Genomic DNA, 23,297 nt, shown 5'->3' on the forward strand with positions numbered 1-23,297 from the left:
GAAGGAGTGGTCAGGGTTGTGAGCTGTGGGCACCAAGGGGAGGAGAGACGTGGCTGGACAGAAGTTTTTTGGGATGTCCCCAGGGCTGGGCATAGAGCCCGAGATGAGCCTGGCTCCAGAGCCTCGCTGGAGCGTGGAGGAAAATGGAGCTTGAGTCCCTATCCAGGCAGCTCACACAATCCAGGCTTCAGAACCCACTTGAGCAGCTCTTCACAGAGTGAGGTGTATTGCACCAAGGGGAGGAGAGACGTGGCTGGACAGAAGTTTTTTGGGATGTCCCCAGGGCTGGGCATAGAGCCCGAGATGAGCCTGGCTCCAGAGCCTCGCTGGAGCGTGGAGGAAAATGGAGCTTGAGTCCCTATCCAGGCAGCTCACACAATCCAGGCTTCAGAACCCACTTGAGCAGCTCTTCACAGAGTGAGGTGTATTTAAGGCTGCCAGAGGGGGTTTATCCAGCCAGGAAAAAGGAACACTTGAGTCACCCAGCAGCCAGCAGGACACTGGGCTCCTTTCAGACACGCACATCTCCCGTCCATGCCGCAGGCAAATCCCAACCCCTGAGCTGCTCTCACCTTCAGAATCCCAGCTGAAATCAAACCAGCCTCTGCAGCCAAAACCACCCAGCTGGAAGCTGCTGGCTGTGCCCTGACTGTGCTGGACCAGGGGAAGGAGCCTGGTGTCTCTCCCTGGATCATTCTGTGGCCCAGCAGGAGCTCCCTGTGGGCAGGGGAAGCAGGAGCAGAGCCGGGGAGGACGACACTGCCCGAGCATCACCTCGTGGAGGATCTCAGAGCCCCAGCACCACCCTGGCAGGTCTCAGAACCACCCTGGCAGGTCCCCACTTACGGAACATGGTCATGAACTGGGCGGGCTGCAGGTTCCAGTAGCCCCAGTTGGTGCGGTAGCCGCGCAGCGTGGCGTACTCCTCGTGGTTGTAGGCCGGCTCTGTCCCAAACGTGTCGATGACCCGGACACGGCACCTGCGGAGCAGACACCACCTCCTGAGGACATCTGCTGTCTCCAGGAGCCTTGTGCCCCGTCTGCACCCCAAGCAGAGGGTGCAGGGGCATCCCAAGGAGCCCTTCCCAACACTGCTCCCTCCTTGCAGGACAATTTCCCCTTGCAGGACCCTCAGCTTCCTGACAGCTGTGAGAATGATGAACCTCCCCGAGGCTTATTAATGCTTTTCCCAATATCCCGGGAATGCTGAGGCAGGCACTACCAGCACAAGGCTGAGGAGAGAAGAGGAACAACAAGCAAGGGAAGAGCAAAACAAGCTGAATGCAAGAGCAAATGCATTTATAATAAAAGCAATAACGCAGCTTGTCATTTTTCTCTCTAATAAAATTGTGTAGGATAGTGGAAGAGATGGGAAAAAACATAATAAATAGCAGGTCTATCAGCACTAAATTAAACCGCAGGTTTTCCTGGCTGGTGATGTACCAGGGGACAATGACATTTGTCTTGATGCTCAAGGAGCCAGGGACAGGGCTCCTTACAAATTCCCAAGGCTCACACTCCCCTCCGTGGTGTGCCCACCCCTGGCTGCAGGAGTGGAATGGAAGCACACACACAGCGCAGGCACACGCAGGGTTTGGGCTTTCCCCAAGTCACTCTCTTCTAATGAGGTTTTACCCTAAATACATGAGCCTCAGAATGCCTCGTGCCAGCAGGGGACACGGCAAGGCACCAGCCAGGCAAAAATCAAAGGTAAAATCAAAGGGTCTGGCTTTTTGAATTGGTCATTAGCATTAGTCTTCGCTTGCTAATTAATGAAATGGAGAACAAGAGTGGGCAGTGCCTTTGCTTACCTGTATTTCTTAAAGGAGAGCCCCATGTGCTGCTTCATCTGCTGGAGGCCGTGGTAGTCGGTGTAAATCAGGTCGAAAGGCAGGGGACTGGTCAAGGGGCAGTTCCCCCGTCCTGGAGGCACCCCTAAGTGACTGGGGAGAAGCGGGAGGGATCAGCCCCCAGCACCACCAAAGCCCCGCAGCACAAACACTCTTTTCCCTGCTGGGCATCGAGCAGGAGCCATCAAACAGCTCCTCTTTGGTGGAGGGGGAGGCAGATGGTTCTGCTTCGCCCCAGTTTTTATTTCCCAAAATCTTTCCAAAGATCTGGAGAGTCCTGGTGCCTCCCCATCTTTGCACCTGCTCCAGCTGGGTTCCTGCTCCTCCCACATGGACTGTGAGGCACAGCGTTACCCCAGCCAGAGCTCACCAGCATCCCAGTCACCACATGGCCTCCCCTGGACCTCTCTTGTTGAAGACACCAGATTTCGTTTACTTTCACTGCAGTCACACCAGTGACAGACTTGTAAAGCCGCACCTTTCCTCTCCTCTCTGCCTGCAAGGCTCCCAGCTGAGCCTAAAGCTTGCTGTTCCCAGCTCCATATCCCTCCCAGCACACCCTGGAATGTTTCTCTTATTCCAGTCCTGACCCACCATATCCCAGAGCACTCTCAGCTTCTCCTTGACTCTGCTGGCACTGTCTGTCCCTGCATGTTGGGCACATTTCATTCATATTTTTCACTTTCGGTCCCACTTATGAAATAATCCCATAAAACGGGGGCAGCACGGCCCTGGGTCTCACTCAGGGGGTTTCCAGTCAGTTCCTTACAAACAGCCACACTCAGCCCCTCTTCCCTCCTCCAGTGGATAAAATGTGTTATGAAAATCCAGATAAACTCGACTGACTGCAATCTCTTTATCAAGACCATCAGTTACCTCGCTGCCAGGGTGAGATGTGATTAATCCAGCAAGATACCGGGCTGGCAAACCTGTGGTGTGTCTCCTTCCATTTCCAGTTACCTCTGTGAACTGATGAATCCCTCTCTCCAAAGCTGTTCCACCAAGTGTACCACTGATGTCAGCCTGACAGCCCATCTGCTCGTCTGGACCATGTTTCCTCCTCAGAAAAAAAACCCTGTGACACCTTCCAGCTTCAGCAGGTTTCTCAAAAATCCATGTTGCTTGTACTTGTGATTTCCCAGAGCCAATTCGCTCAGAGGCTGATTCACTCCTCAGTTTTAATGCTCTTGCATTTTGTTTTTCCTCCTAAAGATGACAATTCCTCATCCTCATAACTCCACTCACACCCAAAAACCAACAGCATCCTCATGGAAAACCAAACTGCTGAGCTGATTTGGTCCACCCAGGCTGTCTCACTCCCACCATGCAGTTGTCCCATTTCGTTCTCAGTCCTTCCAACAGGGCTGAGGAATTCCTGTTTTATTTCACAAGTCTGAGCTCAGACTCTGTGAAATCTCACCCTTAGTTCCTGCCTGCCAGGACGTCTGTCTTTGTTTTCTTCTGGGCTCTTCACTTACTCCGAGCCCCTGTTTGGAGATGGGAATTTATCCCAGCTGTGCCTGTAGGTATTTTCTTTTCTTTAAGGAATAGAAGTTCTGGTCAGGTTTTGCACTCCCAGGCTTTGAATGTTTCGCTCTCTGTGACCTCTCTTACTGGTTCTCTTAATTTCACTGCATTTTCCCTTCTTGAGAGTCCCCTTTCCAGCCCTACCTGGGGTTTATCTGTTGCTCAGCTGAAGCTTGAATGGACCCACATCCCCAGGGCCCATCCCTTGAGGAGCACTTCTGTGAGGTCCTCACCTCTTGCCGAGCCCTTCAGCATTTCCTCTATCAATCCCATGGCTATTTCCAGAGGAAATCAATGCCTTTCCCATCCAGGGACACAATTATCAGAAGTATTTGCTCTCCAGTCTCTCACAGACATCAGAAGGGGCCACACAAAGCCAGAAATTTGTTGGATGTAAGAAATATGATAAAGGGCTCTTGGTCTGCTCCTGGCCACAGCTCCCTCTTCTTCTGAACCTGACCAGCTGGAAGATGCCCCTGCTCATTGCAGGGGTTTGGACCAGAAGACCTTTAAAAGGTCCCTCTGAACTCAGACTTTTCTATGATTCTGACGTGGTCCCAAGTCCTTGAGTGCTGAGCACCAAGGTCCTTCTTCCAGCCCCATCCCAACCTGACACCAGGGAAGGGTCACCCCAAACTCCTGACCATGACAGGGACTCCACAAAATGTGTAAATGTGGAACAACCTCGCTGGCCAAAGCCAGGAAAAGCAGAGAATTTCAATTTTAGACGAAGGGCTGCTTTTGCAGCTGCTTCATTGCTCTTGTCACAAGGAATCTCAGCATCAGCTCAGGGCAGCCTGGCCGGGGATGCCGCAGGGGGAACAAGTTGCAGTTTTGTCACTTTTATGCACAATTTTACACGACAGGACTGATTGGGAAGATGGCAGGAATAGAAAGGCTCTCACCTCCCACAGCCACCTCGGTACAATAAACAGGGCACCAAGGAGACTCAACCTCCTGGAAGGCTGAAGGGGAATTTTTAAACCAGGATTTTGTAGAGGTGGAATCTCTAAACATCACATTCACTCACACAGTGCTGCTTTTTCCTCAGACACCAGCCAAACAGTGATTTACACCAACCTGCACTGTGGTGGAACCAACCCATAAACCTTGTATTTAACTAAAAATCCCCAAACCATTACACTGTGCTTGCAGCACACGCCGTCCTCTAGCTGGTACGTGTCACACAAGCCACTGCACTACAAAGTAATCTGTAATTTAAGGAAGCCCTAACCAAGCTTGACGAGGGGCTGCAGGAGGCAGCAATTAGTGTAACTCACACTGAAGCCTCCAAAAACCTTCTCACCAAGTGGAGAGAGCAGGTCTGAGTCTCCCAGCTCCCATCAGCACCGCAATCTGCCACACATCCCCTCTCCAGGTGCTCAGGACTTGCCACATCCATTTATACTCCCTGTGCCATGGCTGCATGGCTGGAATAGCTCTGAGAGCAGGAGCAGTGGCTTTGAGCAGAACATCTCTTCATTTACCCCCCTTATCCTCCCTAAACACTTTATAACCACTGATTTTATTATTCCACTCATGCAAATCCAGCCTGCACAGCTTGGATGGGGGGGGGGGGGATTTTTTTTTTTTTTTCTTTTTTTTATTTAAACATTCTTTATTCAGGCTTTCATCATTTGCCAGTTAAGTCAACTAATTTTCTACTAAACCCAATTTCACTCATGGTTGGAGTGCAATTTCCCTGATTTTTCCTCATGCCATGTACTATTAATGGCGCTTGAAATTACGCAAATAAAATTGATGAGCGCAAACGCCGCCTTCGCCGCCAGCACAGCCCAAGGATCTGCTGTGGAATCACCCCCTCCCAGCTCCTGGGGGAACCTCCCAGACCAGAGCAGCCACGGGTGGTGACCAGCTCAGCACCTCTGGCTGGTGATCCAGGGGCTCACTCCATCCCACATCCCGGATCAGAGCATCGCCTGAGCCCTCGCTCCTCTCCGGGAGGGAGCAGCTGAAGCGGCTCCAATCCAAGTGGATGCCGAGCTCGCCTCTCCGCCAGCTGCCTCCACCAGCTGTGCCTACTCCAGAATAAATCTCCAGCAGCTTCTTGTCCTGCTATTTTCCTCTTAGAGGTACTTTAATCAGCCAGGGGACCGTCCCCTCCCCGGGCGTGGTGCAGGCGCTCTGGAGTCAGATGACTGCGGGGTTATCTTTACATCCCATTGACCTATTTACAAATTAACCCAGTGTTTCTCTCCACGTTATCACTCCTGGTGCTGAGAAGCCCGGCACTAAATGGATCCCGTGGGCATCTCCTGGAAGCTTGGGCCAATATTCTGTATTATATTTAATTGCATCTTCTCTGCCCGCATCTGCTGCCATCAGCAAGGCTGAGAACAGAGCAGAGCTCCTGTCCTCGCTACTCCCTCACCTTCTCCAAGTCTGCAAGAGCCCAGCAGGCACAGGGATGTTGTTATCCAGGGATGAAAGGTGCCAGAGCCAGCTCCCAGGGGTCTGTGACAACCCAATCACAATCAACAAGTGCAAATCTAAGCCCAGGACATGAACATCCTACTGCCTGCCCTCTGCTCCCAGCTCTTCCCCCTGCTGGAACGAACACTCACTAGAAATGAGGATTTCCAAGCAATTTCAGCATGATTTTTAAGCCACCTGCAATGGTTTCACTTTCACAAGGTGCGCCTGGCCCATCATTGATCTTGTTTGACACAGCCCTACTCATCCAGGGGGGAAGTTCAGCAATCCATTTATTTATTTCCAAGACCCAGAGGTGCACAGGAGGGTGCCAGAACAAACAATTCTTTCTGGTCACAGATTCAGCAAATAGTGAAGAAACTTCCCAGGAAAGGAGAAATAAATACTTGGACTCCTTCAGGGAGCAGCAGAAACTGAGCACTCACATGGGACAGAAGGGCTGTTCTCCTGCTGCCCCAGCTGCTCCAGCAGCTCCAAAAAAGGGAAGAAATTCTTCCCTGTGAGGGTGGTGAGACCCTGGCAGAGGCTGCCCAGAGAAGCTGTGGCTGCCCCATCCCTGGGAGTGTCCAAGGCCAGGCTGGACTCGAATACCGGGAGCACCTGATGTTCATTAAAGGCTGAAGGTTCCTCCTCACCAGTGCAGAGCTGATCAGTCCCACAGCCTTTCCATGCAGCTCCATCAGGATCACACAGAACCGGCCACTTCTGGCTGTTTCCACAAGCAGTTCCTGTCTCTCCCACACAACAGCAGGACTGGTTTTGCCAGCTGGCGAGGGGAGTGAAGCCAGAGCCTGGGCATGGCACAGGTTTTCATGTGAACAGATGCAAGACGGAAAGATGGCTTTTATCTGCCAGGAGATAATTAGAAATGTGCTTTCTGGACATTGTGTTTCCATCTGAACAGCCCTTTTTGCAGCCTGAGCACACCTCGGTGAGTGTGGAAAGGGCAGGGAAATTGCAGCTCTCGCTGCACTCCCAGGCACTGAGAGGAGAGTGGGGGCAGTGGGAGCAGAGCCTCATCCCACCACAGCTCCGAGGTTCCACCCCAGCACAGGGAGGGTGGCTCAGCACCCAAACCCCACGCTGGCCACAGCAGGGAAAGGGCTGCCAGCATGGGATCCAGGCACGTGCTTCAAATCCAGCGCTTTGCCAGCACTGGAATTAAGAGTCCAGAACTTGACACAGGAGCAATTAAGCTCCGGGAACGCTTTGAAAGCCCTGACCCCATGAGGCATCAAATCCCATTTTCTTCGACTTTCTGTCCTGCTTTATGAGCAGTTAATTTCGAGGGGACAATTGCAAAAATCACCTTTCAGTGTCCCCAAGATTGATGCTGCCCAGCAACTCACAGCTCTGCGGCCCCTTCTCCCCCAGTCTCTCCCTCAGCCCCAGAAAAGCAGCTGGACCTGCCAACATGGCCACTCCCATGGCTTAAGGATGAGGGTAGGAGCTGGATCTTCCAGGAGTGCCCATTGTGCTGCTTCTCCTGGGGAAAAAGGCTGAGAGGATCCTTCCTGCCTCACCCCAGGGCACAGATGCTCCAGAGGAAAAGCCTGGGTTTATTAAAGCTTTTTTTGCCGGCACAGCCATTGCTCCAAAGTGCTGCTTGTAATTTTCCAGCATCTACTCATGAGCTGCCTCATTAACAACCCAGCTCAGAGCTTTCAGGCACTTCCCACTCCTCCCCTAGCAAGCAAGCAACAACACCAACACTGGCCTGGATTCTCACCTCCCTGAAAGCACTTTTGGCCTACCAACACAGCACAAGGGGTCTTCAGCAAGAATCAAGTGTTGGCGTTCAGATTTGGGATGTTTCTTCCCTCCCCGCTTCAAGACAAGGCTCAAAAAGCTGCTGGCTGCCCACCCAGCACAAATCTCGGAGAGAAAACAGCTCCTGGCTCCCTGCTCCAGCTCGGCAGTTTGTTTTCCTTCTGGGAAGAAGCACATAGAAACACGGAATGGTTTGGGTTGGAAGGGAGCTGATAACCCTGGGTTTCACCCCTTGCCTCTCCAGAGGCACCAGAAGCAGCTCACAAATTCACTGGGAGTTCAAAGGAGAACAAACACCTGCACTTAGTTCAACTACAGGAGAAAAAATAGCCCCTGGTAAGACTCGGCAGTGGAACTCACAGATGTTTGAAGTCTATAGTGGGTAAAAGATAACCCAAATAAACTGGCCCTGGAAAACCAGGGCTGAGCTCCACGGCTGTGATCTCAGACCTCACAGGGACATTTGGGCAGGGCTGAGCTGAGCCAGGGGTGAAGCCTGCAGATTCCCAGAGCTCCTAATCTTTGTTCTAGATTAGCACTGGTCCCTAAACCAGAGGAAGAATCATTTGACACCCCTGCCCCTCACTGCTGGGCAGGGAGGGCTGCCCAGCACACATGGTCACACTCCCAACCTGTTGTCACTGCCAGCTCTCCATCACCAGCTTTTTTGACCAGGGTGTCACTTCTCCTCCTTCATTTTCCTGATCCTCAACACTCCAGACCCAATCCAGACCCAATCCAGACCACCTCCAAGCACTGCTGCATTGCAATCAATACAGATGCTAATCATGAACAGCTCTCAGATAACCACTGGCTGAAGTGTATGCAGACAAATCTTCCAGTGATCCCTTGCCAGTGATCAATATGCACAGAAAAATCAGCTCAGAAATGTGAAGAGACAAAAAAAACAAACCAGGACAGAGGTTAATCTGTGCTGAATAATTTATGCGCTCCAGCGAAGGCCTTGCTGGACAGGAGCAGCTACAACTCCCAGCCATGAAAGGAGCAGGGGTTGCCAAAGAAAAACACACAAGGATGGATTCAACGTTTCACACTGCTGGAGCAAAATATCCCCAAACCCACCCCCCACTGGTGCCTGTCCTGCTGCAAGGTCAGCAAGAAACGCCCAGGATGGGAGAGGACAAATTCAGGCCCAGTCTAGAGAGAGGCAAAGCTTTGCTACTTCAGGAGGGTGCAGTGGGCAGGAGGGATAAGGAATCAGAGTGCCTGGGCTGCCCCTTCCCCAGTGACACAGATTTAGCTTTGCTGCATCCCTGCAGCCCAGCTCCAGCCCTTTGTGCATCCCTGGCTCTCTGAACTCCTGCCCAAAGGTGGCTACACATAAAACCCCCTCCAGGCTTTAAGGAAGAGCCCGAGATCAAATATTAGCACAACTCAGGACTAATTACACATGTTCTGCTAAGCCTCCCACTCGCTCGTGGTGAGGCAAAAGCTTTTCCCAGCACTCCTTAGAGCCTCCAGCCCAGCAGCAGGGATGCTGCTGAGAGATCTGCAGGACTGCTGGCACCACTCGGTCCTCCCCTGGGGCAGAACCTCTGCCCCCCTCGGGACACCCACATGAACCCATCTCTTGATGGGCTGCAGGAGGGTGCCAGTGGTGACCCTCCCAGCGCTGGGCTTGGTCTCCAAAGGGACAGAGGGGACACGGCTCCAGCCCCAAGTCCTGCCTCTGCTCGCCCCAGCCCATCAATATGAAAGTGAGCTCTCAATGTGGTGTCCAGCATTTAAAAGGACTCCAAAGCCAGGCAGAGGACACATGCTCGGGGAGGTGGGGATGGTTTCTGGGACACAGAGAAGGGCAAGATGTGCAGCCCCAGCCTGGCTCGCTCGCTTCCCATCTCAGCTACGAGGGGGAAGAGAAGAGCTGCCGTTCCCAGGCATCCCAAGGGCCACATCCAAATCCACGTCAGAAGAGGTGTTCTCATCACTGCAAGTGGGGTGGAAGCTCCCAGGCTTCTGGGAAAGGGGGAATCCTACAGGGAGCAGGGCAGCTCTCACCTGAGTCACTCGCAGAGAGAAACGGGTGCAGCAAAACCACCCCCTCCCCTCCCTAAACCACCACCACGAGGTTCGTCATTGAAAAACACAAACAACAGCCACACAACAACAACAACAACACAACCCTGCCAGCCATTAACTCCTTTCATCCTTCAGTACACGGGTATTATTTAGCGCGTCATTCCCGCCTCTTTGAGAGGATGCTGCTTCTTGCATTAGGACCAGGATGAGTTTTTTTGAGCTAATTAGTTAGGAGCTAATTCTGTTCATTAATTCTGAATGCTGCAGGGGCTGGGCTGGAGGATTTTTGTTGTTTTTCTCCAGGATTGTTGGGTTTTTTCACTCCCTTTTCAGCATGGCTCATTATGTGGCCGATGCTGGTTTAGCATCTCCCAAAGCCTGCCCAGTCCCTGAGGCAGCTTCAGGCGCTTCTTGATTTATAACCCATCTAATTTGCAATTTCCCTGGTACTTGCCCTCCACTCGGGATGTCTCAAAGGAGGTGAGCAAAGCTTATGAGGTGACAGAAGGCAGCAGTGTCAGCCCAGTAATAACAGAACTGCATCAGCAGAGAGGAACAGGGCACACTGTTAGCTTCTCCCTCTTACTCTTCCCATCTAATATTGGTCCCTCTTGGACACTCTCACCCTGTGTTGCCCCATATCCCATGGCAGAGAGAGCCCATCCCTCTGTGGGAAGTGCCTCCAGCAGCAGCAAATCCCCCCACAGGTCCGCAAGTCGCTCCCAGCACCTCTTGAGGAGGGACAACTTGGGGGCCACCACCCCCTGCAAGAGATGCAGGTTCCACTTTGGCAGCCCCCCAGCTGCTTGCCTTGTGGTGGAGGAGGGAGGAAGAGGAAGAGGAAGAGAAGGAGGCAGGCACAGTTTCTGCTCAAACAACACCAGCAAAGCCCCAGGGGTAGGGTGCAGCCATGCAGGGTGGGAAGAGCCAGCGACCTGCAGGACACCTGCATCCTGCAGCCATGTGGCCACCAGCCCAGCAGAGAGCATCCCTGGGCAATGGGGTGGGAAAGGGAACTTTCCTGTGGCCAGCTCCAGGCAGGTGACAGGGGACAGGTGATGCATCAGCTCGGATCCAGCGCCGGGGCCACAGGGCGCATGTCCACATCAGCCCCATGCAAAGCATCACTTTTCCCCAGTCCTTCCCACTGTCCTGGGACGTAGAAGGGATGAGATCTCTCCTAGGCATGATGCTGGTGGTACAGTACAGCACCAGCACTGTCTGAGATGCAGGTGGGCAAAGAGCCACCCCCAGCCTTTTCAGACCTCGTGCTTTCACCCAAGACCTCGATGCAACCCAGCACCCACCTCTGCAGCTCCTTCAGGGAGACCGTGACCCTCAGGCTGTGTCCCAGCACGAAGAGGGCAGCCAGGATGTCAGCCCACTGCACCATCTCACCCAGGGGGCCTCCCTTCAGCACCCGTGGGCTGAAAACGTCCCCCGACTCCTCTGTCAGGAAGCCAATATGGATCAAGATCTGCAGGGACAAGCAGAGGGGTCAGCACTAGGGAAAGGGACAATTTGGGTTTTCCAGCCCAGAATGACTTATGGTCTGTGATTCCCTCCAGCTCCTTTGCAGGCTGTAATTATTCACGGAGCTCAGTCGGGTGTGCAGATAAAAGATCTATGTCCAATTAGCACAGAGCCAGTGGCCAGAGCTTGGCAGCTCCCTTTGACTGCCACTCTGTGTCCCAGGCTCGTGTTCTCCATGTCCATCCCAGTCTGAACCACAGACTAGAGCTGGATTTCCTGGCACACAGGGGCCAAAGGAGAAGGCACCACAGAAATACCAATAGGAGGGCCAGGAACCTCAGCTTATCCTCAGAGGAGACCTGTCAGACTCCAATGGCAGCTGGACACCATCTCCACCCACCAGCACCCGTCTCCAAAATCCACCCCCATTGTTCAGCAACACCAGTCCTGCCACATCCCAAATGCCTGTGGCCTCATATCCATGGCCAACAGACCGCCCGTCCAATGCCAGCTGGGACACCATCTCACCCACCAGCACCCGTCTCCAAAATCCACCCCCATTGTTCAGCAACACCAGTCCTGCCACATCCCAAATGCCTGTGGACTCATATCCATGGACAACAGACCGCCCCTGCAGACCCATGTGCTTCCATAAATGAATTTTCCTCCCGGCTTGCTCCCATCCCAGCTGTCCCCACTCCCCGTGTCCCCAAGGGCTCATCTCCCCCGTGTGTTCCCTGAGAACCCCCCGTACGTGTTTCTGGTCCCTCTGCCGCCCCGCCAGCTTCTGCTCGAGGCGCCGCGCCGCCCGCAGCCACTGCTGGGCCAGGTGCCGGATCCTCTTCTTCATGAAGCTCAGGGACTCCTTGCCCGTGCCGATGAGCTCCAGCAGGCGAGCCAGGTCCCTCCGGAAAGCTGCCTAGGGAAGGAGCACGCTCTGCACAGTGAGTGCAGGGAATGCGGGCGCCAGAGGCTCCCCTGGGCTGCCCCACAGCCTGGGTGAGGTTTGTCCATCTCAGCAGAGGTGCTCTGAGCCCTTCGCGCTCCCCCGGAGCCGTCACAGCTCCTCCACTTCGTGCCCCAAATCCCAGAGGCCCCACTGCACCCAGAGCATCTCATGACAACCCGGATTCCTCAGCAGAGGAAAGGCACGGACATGCTGGAGTGGGTCCAGAGGGGGCCACAAAAATGATCAGAGGGTGAAGCATCTCTGCTGTGGAGACAGGCTGAGGGAGCTGGGGGTGTTCAGCCTGGACAAGAGAAGGCTCCAGAGAGATCTTCTTGCAGGCTTTCAATACTTACAGGGGCTTATAAAAAGACAGGCACAGACTTTTTAGCAGGGCCTGTTGCAACAGGACAAGGAGTGACGCCTTAAACTAAAAGAGAGTTGATCCAGACAGGATATAAAGAAGAAACTTTTCATGGTGAGGGTGATAAAACACTGGCACAAGTTGCAAAGAGACGTGGTGGATGCTCCATCCCTTGAAACATTCAAGGCCAGGTTGGGCAGGGCTTGGAACACCCTGTTCTACTGGAAGGTGTCCCTGCCCATAAAGATCCCTTCCAACCCCAACCATCCTGTGGTTCCATGAAAACCAGAGAGGCATCACGGCCCTGCTGACACTGGATGTTTATTTCTGGCAGCCTTGATGCCGATGCCTCTCCCCAAGCCCCTGGCCCAGCAGAAGCCAGGCTGGGCCCACCTTACCTGTGCCCGGGGCGGCACCGGCGGCGAGGGCACGGCCACCGTCCGGTTTCGCCAGGGCAGGGGCGGGCAGAACCACTCGACCTCGCTGAGGTAGATGAGGAAGGAGCACTCGGTGCCGTCCACTCCAAAAAACGCATAGCAGGGGTCAGAGGTCCAGCGGGCCCTCATCCACTGCAAGGGGCAAAGAAACACGTGGGGCTCATGGGGGAGACGTGACCGCCCTCCCAGCTGCCCCTGCTATGGAAAACCTCTGTTCTCCACCCCCTTTCTCTGTCTGGGAGATAAAAATGAAGTGCAGAGGGTGAAGAAAGGGCTGCAAACCCAGCCCCAGTGCCACGGGGCTGATGTTCACCCACTCTGCCTCCCACTCAGTGCCTCCAGGGGATGTGGGGCAGAGGAAGAGCCAGGAGGGTTTGCTGGGGGCTCCCTGAGTTTCTTGCACTGGTTCCAGCCTTCCCTGGGGGCACAGCCATAAATCCCCAGGAAATGATGCACCACAGGGATTTCTTCTGGCTGGCTTTGCTGGGGAGCTGCTGATCTCATCGCCCCTGGAGCAGCAGGGCAGGGAGACAGATCTGCCAGCAGTCCCCAGGGATGATTTCACATGGAGGAGAATAACCAGGGACCAGAGCAATGATTTATCATCCCCCACTAGGGCTCTTGCCAGCCTCTTCCTAATTCAACTACAAAAACAAATCTGCTCAGGGACAGGTTGCTGTGCCCAATCTGTAAAGCACAGCCATCACCAGGAGGGGAGATGGGATTACAGCCTTCCACAATTGCATTACATCCTGAATTTACTCAAATCGTGGAAGGAAAGGGTAGCTAACACCCATGGAAGAGAAAAATCCAGCCCCTCCATATCATTTTCTTACACCCTTCAACATCTTTTCAGGGAGACTCGGCCCTGCAGAAGCCTGAGCTTGAAGCAGGTTGGGAAGAGGAGGGAAAAGGGTGATGCTTTTAATTAGCTGATGTAAATAAGCTCTCTGACAAAGCCATCATGCTCTGGGCCAAGTGCCAGGCAGCATTCCGGTGCAAAGAGCAGGCTGGGTCAGGCAGGACATCCGATTTGAGATGGAGGTCCTGGCCACCTGAACGAGGTGCTGCTCTGGGCAGTGCTGGGCTTATTCCCCGGGCACCAGGGAATGTTCGACATGACAGAGCTTCCTCCTCACTGTGCTTCTGGCATTAAACACACAAACTGCAGGCAGGGTGGTCTCACAGCTGATTCTGTGGCTTCAGTGCTTTGTACCACTCCAGCTAAAGGTACATTGGGGGTGGGTATTACTGTGGAAAGAGTCCCATTTCTGTAGCACAGGCTGCCAGAGAAGGTTGGACACCTCCCTCGTGTTTTCTCCTCACAGCACAGCCCTGCTTTGCTTTCCACACCTTTGGCTCTGCTCCTCCTCCTTCAAGGGGCTGCACCTTTCCAATATTAACAAACATTTTATTCTGGAAAACATCCCCTGACCCCATTGCCCTTCCCAGTTTAACCCCCAGGGTCACTGCTCAGGGCCGTTCCCTTCCCTTCCCTTCCCTTCCTTCCCTTCCCGTCCCTTCCCTTCCCTTCCCTTCCCTTCCCTTCCCAGCAGCTTCCATCCCAGGTGGAGACACTCTCCCAGACAGGGAACCCCAACTCACCTCCACCTTCCCTGCACAGTCGGGGTATTTGGGGTCCCTGGGCACCTCACACTGATCCCTCCTGCCTTCCATCACTGCAGAGAGACAATTTGGGCATGGAGAGAGCTGGGACATGACAGTGGAGCATCTAGAAATGCTGGGATGGGATGGGATGGGATGGGATGGGATGGGATGGGATGGGATGGATGGGATGAGATGAGATGGGATGGGGCTGGCAGCCCCCAAGCATGTTCACTGGTGCCACAGCTGGGCTGGCAGACAGCCCCATCCCACTGGATAGAGCAGGACATCAAGACATGAAGCATCTTCAGCATCCTTCCCAAATCAGGGAGGAAACAGAGGAAGCCACCCTGCTTCAATGCCAGGAATGTTCCCCTTCCCTAAATCACAGCAGGTCGGTTTCCAGCACTTCCCTGTGCCCTCTGCCTGGTCCAGACCCCAAGTCCCACCTATCCCCACTCCTGTCAGCAGGCTGCAGGATCTAGGGAAATACTTGACAGCCTTTATGCTGTAAACTTGCAAGAAAAACTGTCCTGCTGAGCTGCTGGAAGAAGACTCAGCTCCCAAAGTGAGTTCCAGAATAAGCCACAAAGTGGCTAAAAAGGCAACAGGATCTTTTCTCCCTCTGTGATTGGGTCAATAAAAGCCACCACCCCTCCTCTAAGCCCTCCTTTGCCCATGACTGAAAAGCATGAGGTGCAAGAGGCAATGGAAGGATCTTCTGCCTAAACCCCAAGGACCACGCAGCCATGTGGAGAAACATCTGGAGAGCCCAGCGGCACTCCCAGCAGTGCCACAGTGGGATGGGAATGCCTCTCCTGGTGCTGAATCCCAGCCCCTGTGCATTTGGATCCAAACCACCAAATTTTTCTACCCAGGTGCTTCTGCTGGCACTGCTCCTCACCTTTAATTTTGCATTTAATTCCCTGGCATCCATTCCTGACAGCCATTCAGATTTGTTACCACTCGTCCTCCTGGCAGGCACGAGTTTTCCAAGGAAGCCAGCCTCTGACCAGCAATCCATTCCCAGCATTTTTACCAAATTTTTCATGGTTGGATGTGTGTTTGGAGCGTGGGGACCCCCAAGGACACTCACCTTTCCCATTCAGGAGGCTGTTCCGGAGAATCTGATCCACTTTTATTGCAATGTCCGACACGTTCTGAGCTATGGCCTGGATCCTCTCCATCAACCCAGCTGCTGGCTGGAACCTGGGAAAGAAACCAAATTAACCCTGAGAACTTGGTGTCTCCCAGTGGTGACACTCAGAGGTGCTCCGAGCAAAATCCATGCCCTTGGAAGCTGCCAGCAGGTTGAACTTAGCTCCAGGATGAAACATGGGAGCACCTGGTGCAGCATTTAACAGGCAAAGAAGCTGCTGCCTTCCAGGAGGTTTGATTGAAAACCTATTTAAATCAGTATTTATACCTCTTCTGCCATTTTCTGCAGTGTGCTGATAAACACGGATCCACCTGTGCATTTTATGCAGGGAAATATTAAATAGTCTGGCAAAAAAAAAAAGTTTTTTCTTATTTCAGATGTGCTGTGTTCGAAAATCCTCTGCTGTGATTATTGGCCTTGAGGTGCACATAGGAAGCTGTGCTGGGGAGAAAAAACAAAGGAGAAAAAGAATAAAAATACAGGCAAAAGAAGGTAAACCCAAGGAGGGAGGGGGGAGCTTGTGGGCTTGGAGCAGAGTGATGAAAAGCACACAGGACATGTGGATGTCCTGAGCCAGCCCATCCACCGAAGATGGGGATCAGCTTCTCCTCCCGAGTAACAAGTGATAGGACAAGACAAAACAGCTTCAAGTTGCACCTGAGGAGGTTTAGGTTGGATATCAGGAAAAATTTCTTCATTGAAAGCAAGGCCAGGCATTGGAACAGCATGCCCAGGGAAGCGGCGGAATCACCATCTCTGGAAGCATCCCAAAAACATGCAGATGTGGTTCTTAGGGACATGGTTTAGTGATGGGCTTGGCAGTGCTGGGTTAATGGTTGGACTCCATGATATCAGAGGTGTTTTCCAACCGCAGTGATTCTGAGATTCAGCTGAGTGGATTTCCAGGACCCCAACAAGGAGCAGCAGTGAGGGCTGTGCAGGGTCAGGGAGCTGGGGCGGCATCGAGAGCACGGCAGGAGCCGGGGCTGAGCTGGGGATTGCAGCCCCAGCAAAGCCCACAGGCACCATCCCACCAAGGCTTGAGGTCAGATCCCACCAGCTTGGGTAGCTGCATGTGCTTGCATGGAATCAAACCTGGAATCAACACTGTCCTGGGTGAACAGCCCCCTTAACCTCAGCCAAGGAACACATTGTGTGCACAGGGAAACAGAGCCCTGTAAAGAGGCCGGGTGTCCATTAAAACCTGGTGTCACCTGGAAAAGGGCAAAGACAACTCCATCCATCAGCAGTGGTGCCCTGCCAGGCTTGACAAGGAGCAAGCCCTCCCCCTCCAACACCTCTGCTGCCACTTCCACCACAAACAGCCACCACATCTGGATGAGTTATCCCAGTAAATAACTTCCCCTTCTGCAGCGTTCGGGTCGTAAGTTTTCCCTCCCGCTGCCACCGAGGTCGTTAGGATACAAGGGAATGTCACACGCAGTGAGCAAAACCAAAAGGGCTACCTTGAATGCTCGTGGCACAAAAAATACGTGCTGATGTCAGGTCCTTCGTGGTGAAGTTTTATGTTTGTTCTCCAGCAGATCAGTGAACCCGAAGGCTGGGATTTAAAGTACCTCTGTCCTCAAGGCTAAAAAAATCCTGGTTTTATGAACCGACACTGCTTCAGTTGTTGATTTAAAGTCCATTTGCCAGCAGCGAGCAGCCCACATTTTTCCTTCTGGCATGGTTTACAACCATCAATATTCAGGCTGCAAATCTCCACAGGGAGCCACTGATCTTGGGCTTTTAAGAAATAATAATTAAATGCAGAGGACACCGTTGCCCCCGAGTCACTTCCAACCTTTGCAGAGAATAAACCCCAGGTATCCCGCTGTAACTGCTGCAGCAGGGAGGCTGCTCGTGAGGCCCTGGGAAAACATGGGCACAAAAATAACCTGAGATAAGCTCAGCTTGTCAGCATGGTTCTGAGGAGATAAAATTGTCCTGGTCTGAAAGCTTGAAAACCCCCATTTCTGCAACCCTTTTTCCACCAGCAAGCAGCCATCAGACCCTACAGGTGATGAAGAGGCACTCAGTAAATATGTGGGTGGGCAATTTAGGAGGAAACATCACATGGATGCAGTGAATTTAGACCCAGTGAGCCCAAACTCCTGTTTTCAACAGCAAAAGGATGTGGGCTTGATGAAGATGCTCCCCAGGTTTCTCCATCACTCATGGCAAGGAGAGAGGATGACCACAGCCATTGCTCTCACTCTTCAGAGCACTTAGATTACCCCACAGTCTGGCCTCTGCCTCTTCCCAGAATCTATCCCAATCCTCACTCGCTCCCAAACACCCAAGGAACTGGGTGAGCCTCAAAAATCAGCAGAAACCTCAGGCCCCACCTTCTCACTGATGACCTCCAGACCTCAGCTCAGCCAGAGCTGAGCACTGGGCAGCCATGAAAACACTCTAACAAAAGCCAGGATCGTTATCCTAAATAAATGGCTTTCTTCCAGCTCAGCCTGAGTCCTGCCAGGCGGCCACAGTGCTGGTGGCAGAGCTGGCCCAGGCTCTGTGCCAGCTTGCCCAGCTCTTGTGAAGCTACAACTGCTCCCCAAACAAAGAGATTTCACCTCAAAGCCCTTAGATAGAAAATGTATTTCTGAGCATCACACTCCAGTCCTCCAAACAAGCCATGAGCATCACAAGGCTTTCCCCAAAACCCAGAGGATTACTGGACAGTGACACTAAAAATGCCCACTGTGACTCTTGGAACATATGAAAGGAGAGGGAGAAAGGTGGAAAAGCCCCTTCAAAACACAGAACCAGGCTCAGACCTCCCATGCTCCTCACCCTTGCACACCCTTGTGACTCTGAGCAAGGGATTTGATGCCCGAGGGGAAGAGCCACGCTCCCAAGTTGAGAGCACTGACAGGTCCCAGTGTTTGTATCTGCTGGGTAACAAGGCCATCACTGGAGCAGCAAACTTCATGTAAGGCACTAAGGGGGTGACAAGCAGGTTAAACATAAGTTACATCAGCTATCAGCACAGCGATTTGTCACCCAGGAAGGAGACAGGAAAATAAGGCATTTAAAGGAAAATCTCCAATGGGTAAAGGTTCTGTGTGCCTCGTAGGAGTTCGATGCCTTGTTCCCACTAACTGGAGACACCAGCCAGGACAAGGTAAGAGGTTTATTCTGCTCAAAGATAGCTCAGCAGAGCAGGAATATCCCACCAGATGCTTGTATCCAAGCCAGGATGCCAGCACAGCCCCTGCCAGCCCAGCGGGAAAAAAATCTCCTTTCCTCCAGCACCACCACTAGCCAGGGAGCAGCTTTTTGCCTTTTCCCTTCTTGCTTTTTAAATTTTTCCATAGCGACACTCTAAATGCCACCAAAATGTGCTGGCACTGTGCCAGCCATTGAAACTGCACTAAATTGCCACGGCTTTTCTAGAACAATTTTTTCCCTGGGAGCTTAAAACCGTTTACTACAGCAAATACAGTACTTTTACTCCTGACCATCAATATTGATTTCGTCTTTATTATTTTCAGATTTATATTTCCCCGTGTTGATTAAGATTCAGATCACACCGTGCCTTATAATGCTCTGTATACAGTATTCATCTCCTTTCAAAAACTGCTATTAAGATGTATCTTTCCCCACTGACAGATCATTTACCATAGAATATAGCCGGAGGGTGGGTTTTCTGTCACTTTTTTATGCATTAATTTGGTTCCCTTCACTTTGCTCTTGTCCCCAACTCGGCAGCACCAGCTCGGATTCAGCCTGTTTATCCCTTTACAAGCCACTGTATTTTTATTGCCTTTTATACAAGTGGCATTATGAAAAGATGAATCTCTTTCTCTTTGTGTGTTGTCTTCATAATACAAGCCCTAAACATATTTGCTTGCTCATCCGATATTTCTTGCTATTAACTGGTGAAAGCCATAGCTTTGGGAAGACCAATACAGATGGAGAAAAGCAGATGTTCTGAAGATAATACCTCAACAAATTCAGCATTTGCACAGAGCAGTTTACCAAAGGATTTCCACTCGCTCACTCCAGTCTGTGCTGCCATTTGCCTCTTTAAATATTTTTTAAGTTTTTGCTTAAAAACCCAAAGCAGAGCAGAAAGCAGCAGGGAGGATGCCCAAGGCTGGTGCTCCTTCCCTGCTCTGGGGACACAAATCACATCCAGCCCCACAACAGCCTCAGTCTCCAGGACAAGGAGCTGAAATCCCACAGGCAGCACTGACGGCCAAGGGAAAAGGATCTTTCCTGTCCTCCTGGTTCCTGCTGCAGCTTGAGAGGTGTTGCCCATTAAAACAGCTGGGATATCTCCAGGAGAAATCAGCCCCAAGGGCTTCTCCAGCAGGTCACCCTGAGGGCTCAGGCTGCTCTTCCCATCCATCCATCTGTCCCTTCATCCCCAGCCCCTCCAATGAAAAGCGCTTAGAGCCACCCAACTCTGTGAAGTCACGAACTCGGTGGCTGGAAATCTGTGGGGTCCCAGGGATGTGAGGAAAATCCCTCCTCCAAGTGCTGGATAATTAAATAAAGTCATTTAAATATCCAAGAAGATGGAGAAATTAAAAGCTTTGCTCCACTAATGTAAGAGAATACAAATAAAACTCATCAATGCTGGAGATAAAACATTTTTGGGAGATCCATGCGGTTGTGTGAATCTCCACATCCTCTCTGAACTGGCTTGTATCTGAAAATCCAGGAGCCAGGGCTGCCCACGTGGGAGAGGGCAGGACACAGACACAGGGGGGTTACTGGGTGGCTGGTACTCACCCTAAAATTTATGTCACAGTCCCCTGACATCGATGACCCCAAAACAGGAGGTGTAGCATGAGAGGCAGCAGTGGCCGGGGCAGGTGCCGTGCTCAGGAGGCTCAGCAGTGCAGTTTATATTTATTGGCCTTGTAATCCTGGATTTAATCCTCATTGCTCCAGTGCTGTTCCCTGAGTTTGGATGAGCTGCCTTGGATTGAGCTGCTGGCCCAAGATGTGGGGGGGCAGCACACCCGGTGCTGTGATGGGCTCCATGTCCTGCTCCACTTGGGAAAGGCTCCGACCCCCAGGGAGCAGAGCAAAAGCCCAAAGTTCTGGTTATGATCAGCTTGGTAGAAATTTAGAGCAGCATTAGAGGGGAAAAAAGTGCAAGGACTGAGGCACAGGGCTCGCTGCTTTGCTCCTCCACGGCGAGGGCTCTGCCAGGTCACTCAGATGCTTGGTGCCTTTCCTGACATCAAACAAGGAAAGGGATGTGGCACCTGGCTTTGCGCATGTGAGAAGGCCCATACCACTGAGAAATGGGTTTATTCTTCACAGGCAGCTCCTGCCAGTCAACTGGATGAAAAATTACAATTACATGCAAATATTTTTTACCATTTCAGAGGATAGCGTTTGCTCCCAGTGCAATTTCTGGGGTCTCTGTACATCCCAATGCTTTCCACCTCAGGGTGAGACAAACAGCTCTGTCTCCCCTCCACGAACACCTGAGTAAAGACCTGAGTTCACTCTGGCCATGTTTGTGCTCACCGGGAATTCCCCCTGGGAAAACATCCCGGAGAACACGATGGGAGCGTTCCTTGGAAACTCTTTTGAAGCAAATACCAGATGATGCATGGGCAGAGCCCTGATTGAACTGCTCCAACACCAAGTTACATAATAAATCACATAATAAATACAGGAGCATTTAACTCCCTAAAGTACTTCCATTTGTTTTCATTTCAGTTGATTGTGGGTGATATTTCTCACACACAAATTCTTTTCTAAGAGACCCTGAGCTAACCCAAAGCCCACAGCTGCACACCCCAGGAGAGGACACTGACATTTCAGTGAGCTGCCAATAAACTTCACGAAAAAAAGGATGAAAATCAGCTTTCCAACCAAACCCTGTAGCTCACCAGCACAGCCAGCAAAGTGTAACCAACACCATTAATTAAAGTATTTTATCCATGCTATAAAGCGCTTTGAGATCCTCCCCAAGCAAAACACAAAGCTGAAGCCACAAGCCCAAAAACCTTCATTTTCCTTCTGAACTGGGCTGAGCCACACACCCAGGCAGCTGTGGGTTTATTTATGGTAACATGAAGGATCATGAAAAGGAGGGTTATGGGATCACCACTTTGTTGGGGCATAAATCAGATGTATTTATCTACAGGCTTGAGTAGTCTGATGCAGGCTGGGAGAAACCACCTTCAGTGAGCTGGGAAAGCATTGCCAGCCTCACAGTCTTGACTGAGAGGGACCTGCCTAAAAGTGAGACCAAAACCACCAGTTTTGATCATAATCCTCGGGGCAAAATAGAGTCCTCGCTTCCCATTTCCTTTGCCAGCTGTGGGTTTGCTCGAAGCTGGTCCAAAATCATGGAATTTGAGGGAGGGTTAACAGGATCTGATTTTCCTTGTAGGGTAAAGCAGACCCACAGGCTGGGTAAAAGCAGCCCCACATCACCAGCACCCCAGCACTGCCCCTGTACAGCCCCCCAAGGCAAAACCAACCACGGCACAAAAACATCAGTGACTGCACTTGGCCTCCAGGTACTCCTTCACCAAGAAGCCTCATTTGCCAGCCCTGTGATAAAGCAGTTCCCAGTGTGTCGATGCTTTGGCGTGGAAATAAAATAAAAAATAAAATCAAATCAATGAAATCAATAAAAAATAAATCAAACGAAACAAAATCAACAGAAAGCAAAGCCTATCGCAGAACTAGGTTCAGCAAATTGAGCGGGAGGTGCTGGGGGAGGTACAAGCCTGGGAGCAGGAGGGGAGGGTGTGACTGACCTGGGCATACCTTGGCACCTGTCCTATCACCACGCTGGTAGTGCCCAGCACCATTTGGCTGTGAGGCTCTTCCACGAGGCCACATCCCCTCTGGAAATGTGGGATACATGGATGGACCCCTGCTCACCTTCTAACAGCACACAGCCACCTCCCTGCTCTGCCTTAGAGAGAAAAGCAATTTATCTCAGCTGCCCAAGTGTGAATTTCCCTGGCATTTACGTCCTCTCCTGACTTCAGTGGGGACCCCAGACCCACAGGGACTCCCTGTGCTGTCCTCATCCCCTCCAAGTAACACTGAAATCATCCAGGGCCAGGCTGGAGACACCCTCAGGAGTTGGCAAGAAACAACTCAGCACCTCTGCCAGGATGGAACGGGCTGTGGGACCTGTGAGGAAGGCGAGTGCTGGGGAGGAAGGCTCCTGTCTCCTGATGCACCCCTGCTCCTGCAGCCAAGCTCAGCTCAGCAGAACCAACACCCAGCAAAGCCAGGCTGGATCACAGGCTGGGTCTTACCTTCCCTGGGCTGCCCTGAACAGCTTTCACACCCTGCAGCTCCCCCTCCCCTTTCTGCAGCCCCCACTGAGCCCCTCAGTTTGCCGAGGAGATGGGGAGGCAACACACAGAGGGGTCCAAGACTGCTCCAGGCTCACCTGGGTAGCAGGAGACCACAGCATCTGGCAGCGATTTCACTACAGCCAGCTCACCAGTGGCAACAATTCAGGAATTAATAGAGCCAGGCTGGCAGGATGCAGGAACATCATCCATTTAGTGTCATATTGCTAGACTTTTAATTACTGGGGGAATATGGAGTCATGTAATGATTACAAGAACAAATACTTAAAGTGTGTGGAAATTAACTGAGCCTTGGCAGTAATTAAGCTTGAAGATTAATCAGTCGTTAGCAAATAGCACCCTTTGCAGGCTAACCA

General features: G+C 52.1%; 1 protein-coding gene across 1 annotated transcript in view; it reads right to left on the bottom strand.

The window, feature by feature from the left end:
* The window catches only part of MGAT5B (mannosyl (alpha-1,6-)-glycoprotein beta-1,6-N-acetyl-glucosaminyltransferase, isozyme B), a 59,961-nt gene that overhangs the window by 13,576 nt on the left and 23,088 nt on the right, over nt 1–23,297 (bottom strand). Inside the window, exons 5-12 of the mRNA XM_017743175.1 lie at nt 15,563–15,675; nt 14,467–14,540; nt 12,823–12,993; nt 11,869–12,033; nt 10,949–11,118; nt 1,812–1,943; nt 847–980; nt 5–23 (exon numbers count right to left, since the gene is read on the bottom strand). Coding sequence (XP_017598664.1) covers nt 5–23; nt 847–980; nt 1,812–1,943; nt 10,949–11,118; nt 11,869–12,033; nt 12,823–12,993; nt 14,467–14,540; nt 15,563–15,675 — 978 coding nt within the window. The remainder of the gene's footprint in view (nt 1–4; nt 24–846; nt 981–1,811; nt 1,944–10,948; nt 11,119–11,868; nt 12,034–12,822; nt 12,994–14,466; nt 14,541–15,562; nt 15,676–23,297) is intronic.

This window comes from Corvus brachyrhynchos, unplaced genomic scaffold (assembly GCF_000691975.1).
Source record: "Corvus brachyrhynchos isolate BGI_N302 unplaced genomic scaffold, ASM69197v1 scaffold148, whole genome shotgun sequence".
In the NCBI taxonomy this organism is placed as follows: domain Eukaryota; kingdom Metazoa; phylum Chordata; class Aves; order Passeriformes; family Corvidae; genus Corvus; species Corvus brachyrhynchos.